We start from the raw sequence: 12,059 nt of genomic DNA, 5'->3' as shown, positions 1-12,059 counted from the left end.
AACATGCCACCGATTAATAATTTACGTTGGTTATTTTGTGGTCCGATGTCTACTGAATAATGTTAAAGACCAATTCTGCACTAGTGCTAAAGTAACTATCTAATTTTATTTAGTGCAAAAAATATAAACTAACATGACACCCAACTCACGATAAATATATCATTCATTCAATTATACATGTCACTTTTTAATATTTTGTATTTCTTTTCTAGAAAATGTTAATTTTTCTTCATATTAATGATTTCCTCTTTCAATTGAGAACTTTCAGGAAGATTACAATTACTCCTTTCCTGAAACTTTAACATTATCATATATTAAAATTCAAGTAAATTTTACACGTATTACTTTTTTTTCTTATAATTATAAAAAATACTCTAATAAAAGGTTAAATGATAATATACATTATAATTTATAGTATAAAACTATAGCACGTACGGTGATACAAATCATCATAATAACGGGAAAGACACATAAAACAACTATAATCCATTCATCTTAGACTTATATTAAAATTATCTTGAGAAAATGTGGATTCCAAAAAAAGAATTATATATGTTATTCCATACAAATACTTTGAGACGGATGGAATTCAAGTTGGGTGGTCGGTAGGTGGTCTTCTACAACACAAATTTCTATTCATATTTTTATCTATCAGATTAAAAAAATTAAACTTAAACCTTGTATCTTTGCTGACACTATAAGTAATTTTTATCAAACTCAAAAACAAAGTAAAAAATAGTTCGCGTTTATTTTGTAGATAAAAGTTTTGCATTATTGATACATAGAATTTTCTTTTTCTATAATTTTAATCTCTAACGAAAATAATTAATTCATTAACTAAAAAAATATTTATTAAAAGTAAAAGATGACAATAAACACACTAATAATTATGAATATTATTAAAAATGTTTGCAATTAATTGTTCCCATGGTAATGATGAGTTACCATAATAATATCTAATCTAAAATTTAATTTTAAATTTTATATTTCTCTATATCTGACTTAGTGTTTTTTCTCTTTGCGTATTCTGATGTATTTGTATACATCCCTTTTCATTTACTTTATATATGTAATCCATAGGGTTAGTGCTAATATTCATGAAGATACGAGAATACATTTTTTCAGTACATTATACATGCATTTTGCACAACTAAGTTAAGTAAATATGAAAAAGTAAAAGTGGAGACTTTCTTTTATATATGCTTCACGGAAACGCTGTGTTTATACTACCGAAGAGATCAATTGTGTTTAAAAAAATATACAAGCATATACTGATAATGTTTTCTTCATCATTTGTAATTTATTTAATTTTTTATTTTAAATATTACATGAAAAGACACAGCAAAATAATGTTTTCCTTCTATTTGTAGTGTATCATGTATCCTAGAGTCTTAAAACAGTAAGTATAATAAGTTTCTGTTTTCATTTTAACTATATCCAAAATAATAAAAAATAACCAATAATTAAACTGAGCGTTAAATAAACTATAGAAAACTAAATTTTAAGTTATCATAATTTAGAAAAAAAATTCAAGGTAAAAATTATTAACAATTAAAAATCAAGAAACTGAACACAAAAAATTATAAAATTTAAAACTATCCAAAATAAAATAGCAATTGAGTGTTATATATCATCATATACAAGAAAACATCCTAAATTTATAATTGATATATTATTTCACTCTCTCACATGTTTTAGTTCCTTACCTTTTCCATAAGCTTGCCATGTCCATCGATCAGAAATTGAAGCACCAATTTTGCAGTTGAAGGAATCAGTTAACACCTTCAAATTCATATACCCTTCTATAAGAAGACAACATTTATGGGAGCCCCTTTGATGATTCTGCATGCAATCATCCAAACCCATGTTCGTGCTTTAACTTTGAACCAGCCATGGATTAGGCAACAAGTTTGCAAAAGCCACCTTCACAATAAGCAAGCAACATAGTCGATGTTGCATGTATAAATAATTAGGAAGAGACTCTGTTGCTTCATCAATTCATTGGCTCTAACTCTCTTCCTTGATTCTCATATTTCATCATCTAAAAGTTTTAAGTATGGAGATCACTAAAATCATAATTGCTGTGTTATTGTTTATGTCATGTTTGAGTGTGCAGGCCAATGCATATTATTACAGGCAATGTAGCACCAAAGGAACTCGATGCTATGGAAAATATATTAGATGTCCGAATGAGTGTCCCAGCAGTGAATCAACAGATCCTAAAGCTAAGGTTTGTCATATTGATTGCGACAAACCCATATGCAGAGCAGTATGCAGAAGTAAGACAAAACCATCATTTCATTCTTCCTCTTTCTACCCTTCAATTTCTCTTTGCTAGTTATTTGAAGTAGAATTGAGTTAGACTTTAAGTTAATCAGGTTTAAGATATATCCTAAATCTTAAAGGGTGAAATTGACAGAAGTTGAACAAGGTTTTCAAATGGTCTAAAACTTGGTTCTTTTAACTAATTAAGATTCTTGTGTACAATGTAAAGTATGAAGAAGCATTAACATGCATGATAAAATTGGTGTTTGTGATGTGAAGGTCGCAAACCAAACTGCAATGCACCAGGATCGGGTTGCTACGATCCCCGTTTCATTGGTGGGGATGGAAGAGTGTTCTACTTCCACGGAAAGAGCAACGAACACTTCTCCTTAGTCTCTGACTCCTCCCTTCAAATCAATGCTCGCTTCATTGGACACAGGCCAGCAGGTAGAGCCAGAGACTACACATGGATTCAAGCCCTTGGAATCCTCTTCAACTCCAAAAGCTTATCACTTGAAGCACCCAAAAAATCCCAATGGAATGAAGATGTTGACCATCTCAAATTCACATACAACGGAGACCATCTGGTTCTTCCTGAGGGCCCTCTCTCCTCTTGGCACTCTCCAGAAAAAGATGTGAAAGTCGAGAGAGTAGCTGCCAGGAACAGTGTGATAGTGACCCTTGAGGATGTTGCTGAGATATTGGTGAATGTGGTGCCAGTGACCAAAGAAGATGATGCAGTTCACAACTACCAAGTGCCTGAGGATGATTGCTTTGCTCACTTGGAAATTCAATTCAGGTTCTTTGGGTTGTCTCCTAAGGTGGATGGTGTGCTTGGGAGGACTTATAGGGAAGATTTTGAGAACCCTGCAAAGGTTGGTGTGGCCATGCCTGTTGTTGGAGGAGAGGACAAATACAGGACTACCTCCTTGCTTTCTCCAAACTGTGCTTCTTGTGTCTTCTCTCCATTTACTTCCCATCACACTGAACCCACTCAAGTCGCTCCAGAGTTCATGGCCACCCTTGATTGCTCCAAGTTTTCCTATGGCTTGGGAATCGTTTGCAAGAAATGAAAAATCTCATTCATTATAGTGCAGTGAAAAAAATTAATAAGCCTAGTTGAGGTGAAAGTCTGAAACCTTCTAAATTTAATGTCTGAAAAGTTGTTACTTCTTTGATGTATTTCAAGGTTCTATAAGTCCTATATTAATGTGTATTGAGTATTTGAATAAAAGTTTTAAAAGATAACTCAACTGAAAAGTAAAAATCCACAACCTTCAGTAAGGCAGACCCATAAATATGACTCTTGAACGACGATACCTATCATGCCAAGTTCCATCAAATCGAATATTTAGTAATGAATCCATCAGAACTTCTATCAATGTCATTACTTATAATTTACTCTTATTTGTCTCCTAACCCAAAAGGTGCTTGTGGTATGTAGGAATATGAAAGAGAAGCCCTTTGGGAAAAGGAATAAAGAAAAGGCTAATGAAAATTAATCTAGCAGATAATAAGTGTATTTCTATAATCTCAGAAACAGAGGGGAAAAAAGGAAATGCTTTGTATACACTCCAAATCTCATCTATATACCAAGAAAGAGACAAATAGAAAAGGGAAATCTCATCGGTGATTAAGGGAATCCCGGTGACTTGTGCATGCAGCTGCTATAAACTATTCGGAGATTGTTGAATTAAATGATCCCTGCCTTACTGGTTGAGAAACCTTGGCTTTGTTACAATGCTTTTTTGGTAGGCAACCACATGTTAAGTGCACACAAAATTTGTTCTTTGTTAATCTTCTTCCCAGTTGCTTCATACAACCCCTCCTCTTCTGTCTCCATCTTGCAGAGTTGCAATATGGCTGGGGCTATCCTTGAAATTGTGCTTGAGAATTTGAACTCACTCGAGGTTGGACTATGCTTGGGTTTCAATCTAGACATGAAAAGGCTTGCCAGTTTGCTCACTACAATCAAGGAAACTCTTGAGGATGCTGAGCAGAAACAGCTCTCTAATAGAGCCGTAAAAGATTGGCTGGAAAAGCTAAAAGATGCAGCTCACGTCCTGGATGACATCTTGGATGAGTTTGCCTACGAATCATTGAGATTGGAGCACCAGGGAGTCAAGTGTGGTCCATCAAACAAGGTACAAATGTCTTGCTTATCCTCTATTCATCCCAAAAATGTTGCTTTTCGATGCAAAATTGCTAAGAAAATGAAAAAAATAACTGAGAGATTGGAAGAAATTGCTGAAGGAAGTACTAACTTTCACTTTACTAAGATGGAGATGTTTCCCTGGAGAAATAGTGCAGTAACTGAATGGCATCAAACAAAGCCATTCATCACTGACTCAAAAGTCTATGGAAGAGAAGGAGATACAGATAAATTCATAGACTTTTTGACTGGTTATGTTTCACATTCTGAGAATGCATCAGTCTATACTATTGTGGGTGAAGGTGGACTTGGAAAAACAACACTTGCCAAGCTTATCTTCAAGCATGAGAGGATAATCAACCACTTTGAGTTAAGAATTTGGGTCCGTGTTTCAGAAGATTTCAGATTGAAGAGAGTGATAAAGGCTATCATTGAAGTAGCATCTAGGCATCCCTGTGAGGATATGGATATAGAACCACTACAAATAAGACTTGTTGATCTGCTTCAAAGAAAAAGATATTTGCTTGTTTTGGATGATGTGTGGATTGATGAACTAGAGAGTTGGTCACAGCTGAAATATGTCTTATTGTCTTGTGGGGCAAAAGGTTCTTCCATCTTGGTAACTACACGCCTCCCAAACACAGTTGCCGCTAGCATAGGAACAGTGCCTCCTCATGTATTATCGAGGCTATCTGATAATGATTGTTGGGAAATTTTTAAAGAACATGCCTTTGGACTAAACGAGGTAGAACAGGAAGTGCTTGTGGCAACAGGAATGGAGATAGTTAAGAAGTGTAGGGGAGTGCCTCTTGCAGTGAAAATAATGGGAGGCATGTTTAGTTTCAAAAGAGAGCAAAAAGAGTGGCTCTATGTTAAGGAAAGCAACCTGTGGAGTTTACCGCAACATGAAAAAAACTCTGTAATACCTATCTTGAGATTAAGTTACCTAGACTTACCAATGAAACTCAGACAATGTTTTGCATATTGTGCAAGATTTCCCAAAGGTGAAACGATAAGTAAGGAAGATTTAATTGAACAATGGATGGCTAATGGATTCATTCCATCCAGTGAAACGTTTGATGCTGAAGATACTGGTGATTCTATGTGGAATGAATTATATTGGAGATCATTTTTTCAAGATATTGAAACAGATGAACTTGGCAAAGTTAAAACTTTCCAGATCCATGATCCTGTCCACGATCTTACACAATTTCTTGCAGAAGATGTTTGTTGCATTGCACATGACAATGATGTAACTACCTTGTCTGACACAATACACCATCTGGCAGATCACAGGGCTGCGTGGGATGTATCCGAGGAATCCATTAATTCAATGCAGTTGCATCAGGTCAAATCTTTGAGAACCTACATTGGCCAACTTTATCCAGTTGTATTCAAATGCTACTCTTTGCGTGTGCTTTGGTGCACAGCAGTGAAAGAATTATCCAATTCAATTTGTCATTTAAAACATCTAAGATACTTAAACCTCTCACAGGGTAACTTCAAAACTCTTCCAGAATCATTAGGAAAACTGTGGAATTTGCATATACTGAAACTAGACTATTGCTATCGTCTCAAACAGTTGCCAAACAGATTAACACGATTAAAAGCTCTACAACAACTCTCTTTGAAGGATTGCTACAACCTATCAAGCTTGCCTCCTCATTTGGGGAAGTTAACTTCCCTAAAGAAATTAAGCGCTTATTTAGTTGGCAGTGAAAGAGGGTTCCATTTAGCAGAGCTAGGGTCACTACATCTCAAAGGATATCTTCACATAAAGCATCTTGAGAAGGTGAAAAGTGTGACAGATGCCAAAGAAGCCAACATGTCAAATAAGCAACTTCACAAGTTGTACTTGTCATGGGATGAAAACGAAGAATCCGAGTTACAACAAAATGTTGAGGAGATTCTTGAAGCCCTTCAACCTGATACCCAACAACTCCAAAATTTGACATTGCAAGGATACAAAGGTGAAAACTTTCCACTGTGGCTGTCAAGTTCTTCTTCCCTCAAGGATTTAGCAATCGTGGGGTGTCGAAAATTCATCCTGTCATCAGGTTTTCGATGCGTTGAGGATTTGTTGGTTTACCGGTGCAAAGAGGTGGAACATTTGCATGAGAGTTTACAACGTATGAGTTCTTTGCACTCGTTAAGATTATGGGATCTTCCGAACGTGGAATCACTGTCTGGGTGCTTTGCGAACCTTCCTTTGCTTCAGAGTTTATCATTACTTGATCTCCCAAAGCTGAAATCCTTGCCTGACTGCTTTGGACGCGTTCCCTTGCTTCGGAGTTTAACATTGCGGGATCTTCCGAACGTGGAATCCTTGCCTGATTGCTTCGGGAACTTTCGCTTGCTTCGTGAAATGGTTATTGGTGACTGTTCCAAGTTGGCGTGTCTTCCTACGAGCCTGAACCTGAAAAGTTTGGAAAAAGTGGAGATTTACAATTGCCCTTCGCTATATAAGAGAAGGGAAGAGGAAAATTGATCTCCTTTCTCATAAATTAAAGTGATCACTCATGCTAAGAAAGGTAAAATCTATTTTTTTTAGTGTGTAAAGGTTAACGCTTTGTTTTTTTTAGGGTTCGGGGGAAAATGATTGGAGGAGATAATTTGAATGGATTTGAGTGGATTTAAGGGTAATTTTTTTGTTGTTTTTTTAGTAGATTTGTGGGAAATTGAGAATAGATTTGGAAAAAGTAAAATTTGTGAGAATTAGTATAGGATTTGATTGATGTGACAGATTTAAAAAATTAGTTTAATTGGTAAAAATTAAAGATTATCACAATACCCTTAGTTATTAAAGTAATATAAAATGATAATTGTTAATGTTATATTTAATTGTAGAAATATTTATAAAGAGTAAAAAATTAAAATTAATTATTAAAATTAATTTTAAAAATGTAAAAAAATTATAGTTTAGTAAAATGAAATAATGTTTTTTAAATATAATATTTTTTTAATATAACTTACTACTATAATTTTATTTGTTATTGAAGTGAAATTTAATATTTATAAAAAAATAAATAATTAACCAAAATTCAACTAACAATATTAACAAATTAAAAAAAAAGAGAGAAGGAAAGAAAGAAGAAAGAAGTTTATGATATTAAAATTGTCTATAAAAAAATCAATTATAGATATGTTTATAAGAAAATAAACTCCGAACGTTCTTTAGTATATAAATTAAATTGTTTTAATATTGTTATAGACAAATTTTAATATTATAATTTTCTTCATATAATAAGCCAAAGTAACAATCAGGACTACTACATGTAAACGTTCAGGGATAAATCAAGAGTAGTAGCACTGACTTTGTTCTACACACAAGCTAGCTGCAAGTCTACCGGAAGACCATCGGAAGGAAGTATGGCTGCAAGTCCATTCCAAAGTGGAGGCTAACCAAAAAGACGCAAATTGATGATATGAAGAGGGGAATTATGATCCTGCAACACCTCTCGGATCAACCCAACATCATTGAGTTCAAGGGTGCTTACGAGGATTGGCAGAATGTGCATTTGGTGATGGAGTGGTGTTTAGGTGGCGAGCTTTTCGGTCGCTACAAAGGGTAGTTACTCACTAAGCTTGCAAATGCATCAACCATGAAAGAAAGCATCAACGAAATCTTCACATGGTCGTGGAACGAAACAATGCCAGGGGAACATGTTAATATGAGAGAGGAACCAAATACAGTTTTGGGGAACCGAATACATCCATTGTCTGCACTTCTTCTCTCCGGTGTAACTGAATGCCACAACATGGAACCGAATACACGCATTATTTCATTTCTTCAATTAATTGGAACTGAATATGAATAGGTGAGAACCGAATACGCATTTCTTCTCCCAACTCCTTCTTTAATCCCAAATCTTCATGTTTGAGCACTTCATCTTCGTCTTCAGCCATCAACCTTCATCGTCTCCAACCAAACATTCCTCCAACCTATGCACCATGAATTTAAAACTGCACAGTGTATACTCTGATATACACACAAGGAAGGAATTGTATAATTGGTTGAGGGCACATGTGACATTTTACTAACAATCCCTCCAAATCTCTTCACTTTCGTGGGTGATGAAAAACCCTTCCATCCCGCAAATCCGTCTTCAGCGTTCCTCGCTTTTCCTCTCATCCGAACACGAGTTCACTTTCATTTCATCCCTCCCATTCGCCTCTGAACAGTAAAATCTGTTCAAGCGAACACTACGTAAAGTTGTAAAGGTTAAGGCTATCAGTACCTTGACAACCTATTAAATGTAGTGAATTTGTAAACTCCTGTATCGTTTGAAATTTATAAGGAAAAGTCTTTTTAATAATTTTTTCTTGATAACATTTTTACAAAGTAGCTTGTGATGATCCATTTCAAATATACGGATCAATAAGACAGTCACATATAATCTATTGTTAAAAAGTTGTTAACGTATCATGGTCCAATTTCTAATTCGTTTAAAAGTTTTTTCTCATTTATGAAATTTTCTTTTGTGGCGTTGTTTTTAGGTGGGTGCTTCTCACGAAGGATTTCGATCGTGGTGGTTGTCACCATATTGTATGAATGGAAATACAAATGTTAAACATATTGTATGAAGCATGTTAATAATTTAAATGTGAAATTAAAATTAGTTGTACTTCATATAACCTGTAAGGTGAGTATAGAGTTGAATTGATTAATGAACATGTTGGTGCATGATATATAATTTTATTCCTTGGTCTTGGATGTACTTATAAGTGAAATTTTACATGTGATTGTACATCCTAATTGTTAGTGCATGCTTAACAAGTAATAGGATAGTGTATGTGAATGGTTAATTGCAAAAGAGATTATTTGATGCCTACATTGTCTTCATATGGGTTGAAGTCAAATGTATTTGGTGGTCTGAACATGTAGAAATTGGAATTTAAGTAGTAATGAGATAAAAACTACCAGATTTGGTTTAATTACATTGGTTGATACTTCTTTGATTCATGGGTTGTGTTAGTTGTTTACGAATGATTCAAAATGAACCTTGGCATGTTAGTTGTTTGGGTTACTGATGTAAGGTGTTTGTAAATTAGTTCTTTCTATTTATGAGTGGTTTTGACTCAATAAATTTTTGAATGGATTGTGAAAATGGCTAGTGCTATAATGAGATTGTATTTGAAAATACTTATTCCAAATGTGAAGTGCTTAGTTCACGTACAAATATGATGATTGCCAAAGTTTGATATGTTAAGTGACTCCTCGAATTGGGATGTTATATCATTTGAATTGGTAAGATCTAATTTTTACTTTCTCTTTTCACATTGGTTTCACTCGAATATTAAAGTTTAACAAGCCATTTTCATTTTTCAATTCTTGTGTTAGCGTTGTTGTTGTTTTGGAGATCACTTTGAGCTTAGTAAGAGACGTCATTGCAGTAATGTACATTTGGTTATAAAGTTGAGAGATAACTTGTTTTTTTTTTATTAAATATTTGACAACACTGATATTATTGCAGGAAGAATTACAAATGTTTCGACAACAGATTGAGTGCAAGTGGGTGTTGCACGAAGAAAATATTCATTGGCAAGTTGTTATGAGAAAATGTGAAAAGTTGAAGGCAATGCTTATTGCTTTGTGTAATAAGTGTGTCATGCATTTCATTTCAAATATGTGAATAGCCTATTTTGGATAATCAATGATGAATCTATTTTGGAAAAGCAATAGAATTAGCCTATTTTATTATAATTGTTTTAAAGTCTCTTATTTGCTCTCTAATTAAACTCACAACCTTCTTTAATATCAATTTCATTACGATAGATTTTCACTTTTATTTTTAAGCATTGCTTAGCATTTTACTAACCTTTCAGAGTCTTCATAAGAGTCAAATATTTGAAAATTAATTTCGTATTCGTTGGGAAATAACTCAATGTTACTTTAATCCTATCTAGTTTGTTAACTACTAACTTAACAATACTGAAGTTGTCTTATAAAGTAGTTTAATTTGATAGCGTAAACGATAATGTATCACCCATACATAGTTGTTACTGTATTAGACATCTCCTATTTATATAAAAACTCTAGCCATTAGAAAAAAGAAACAAAAACTTTGAGGATGAGAGTGAGAGTTTGATCAAGTAAAGATCTGTGAGAGCTCAAGGGTGAAGGGCATTGTTTATTCTAGGAAAAATTCTTAGCGGGAAACTCAGGTAGGGTAGCTTACATTCTTGACTTTTGTCGTTCTTGATTTTTATTCTTGGTTTTGTCATTCTCAATTTTTATTCTTGATGTTTGTCATTCTTGATTTTTATTCTAGGTGGTTGTATGTTATATATGATCTTGTTGTATTGTTAAATTGATGATGTTGTAATCTTTTTATTGGCTATTGTTATTGTAAAATTGGTTGGTAGATGTTGTTTGGACTTTTTATATGTGGAGAATTATAGTATGAATGATTTTGAATAGGTTATGAGAACAAAACATGTTTTTGGGTGTGAGTTGTGTATATGTGTGTTATTGTTTAGATGTATGCATATGAAGATATGACAGGTTGTTGTGGGATCTTCTCATTGTGCCTAGTAAATCCTGAGTTTTGGGTTTTCGACGGTGTGATATGGGAAATAGGTTCTCTTTGGCCTTGTGTGCGAAAAGAGAGTGACATTCGAGTGTTGCACCTTCTTTGTATAGGGGGAATGATGTTTTTTCTGGTCTTCGGCTTGCTGTTGAGTATAGTACCCGGTGCGCGAAGTGTCGACATTGTTACACATAAGTCCTTGCGGATAGGGAAACATGTCCTTTAGCTACGAGGGCGGGATGACTCGAATGGGCATGTTCGATATAACAGGTGGAAGGGTATGGGGTATAAACCACTGGTTTGTGATGATGATGTGTGATAGTATTTAAGTTGTTAGTGTGTTGTTATTATAGGATTTATTATTGTGATGAATGTTTAGTATTTGTGTGTTACGCTATTCTACTTATGATTGATTCTCAGTTCACCCCTATGTTTGTGGTTGTGGTTTTCACATGTGATGATAGTTTTATACGGGAGCAAATGATCATGCAGTTAGTTCGGATGTTGTATAGCGCGACGAGTCGATTGAGAGAGTTTGAGAATTTATAATTGTTTGAATAAACTATTTTATTTGGAGTTTTATTTTATAATTAAATTGTAAAGACTTATCAAATTTGGATTTTCGCAATGGTATTATGATTTTAAAAATTTTAAATTTTCACCCGTAATAATGGCATCCCAAAAATTGGAGTGTTACAATTCAATCCATTTTAAACAATTGGGTATGTATACCACTATAGCAATAATCAACCATTTATTAGATGACAATACTATGATTGTTGCCAACAAAATTTTGCCGTGTAATTCTATATATATACCTCATACTTCAAAAATGATACAGATCATTCTAAACCATCAATTACCATCAAATTTTTCCAACTCGATATTACTAATGATTATCAAAAGGTAACCACAAAAAATGTATAGACCTCAAAAATACCTCAAATGCAAACATATTACAATCCATATGTAGACTTCCTCACAAACACCTAAACATAAAGTAATTTCATCTTTTGCACTCCATCAAACACGTATTCGAAATGATTTCTCCATCAATAAAAATAGTTATCATCACACAACAACAAGAACACACATAAAAATGAGACTAAGTT

At 33.9% G+C, this 12,059-nt stretch overlaps 2 protein-coding genes across 2 annotated transcripts; both read left to right on the top strand.

Annotated features, from left to right (window-relative positions):
- Positions 1-1,683: 1,683 nt before the first annotated feature.
- On the top strand, positions 1,684-3,469 carry LOC108340106 (uncharacterized). The gene is made up of 2 exons (XM_017577331.2): positions 1,684-2,279; positions 2,545-3,469. Exons 1-2 carry the CDS (start codon positions 2,057-2,059, stop codon positions 3,336-3,338), a joined length of 1,017 nt encoding a protein of 338 aa, XP_017432820.1. The 5' UTR covers positions 1,684-2,056; the 3' UTR covers positions 3,339-3,469.
- Positions 3,470-3,612: 143 nt separating this feature from the next.
- LOC108339149 (disease resistance protein RGA2) lies at positions 3,613-10,101 on the top strand. Its single transcript, XM_017576290.2, has 2 exons — positions 3,613-6,948; positions 9,892-10,101. The coding sequence occupies exon 1, from the start codon at positions 3,963-3,965 to the stop codon at positions 6,903-6,905; it is 2,943 nt and encodes a 980-aa protein (XP_017431779.2). The 5' UTR covers positions 3,613-3,962; the 3' UTR covers positions 6,906-6,948; positions 9,892-10,101.
- Positions 10,102-12,059: the final 1,958 nt, after the last annotated feature.

The sequence above is a fragment of the Vigna angularis genome, chromosome 5 (assembly GCF_016808095.1).
Source record: "Vigna angularis cultivar LongXiaoDou No.4 chromosome 5, ASM1680809v1, whole genome shotgun sequence".
NCBI lineage: Eukaryota > Viridiplantae > Streptophyta > Magnoliopsida > Fabales > Fabaceae > Vigna > Vigna angularis.
This window is presented reverse-complemented; position numbering and strand designations above follow the sequence as displayed.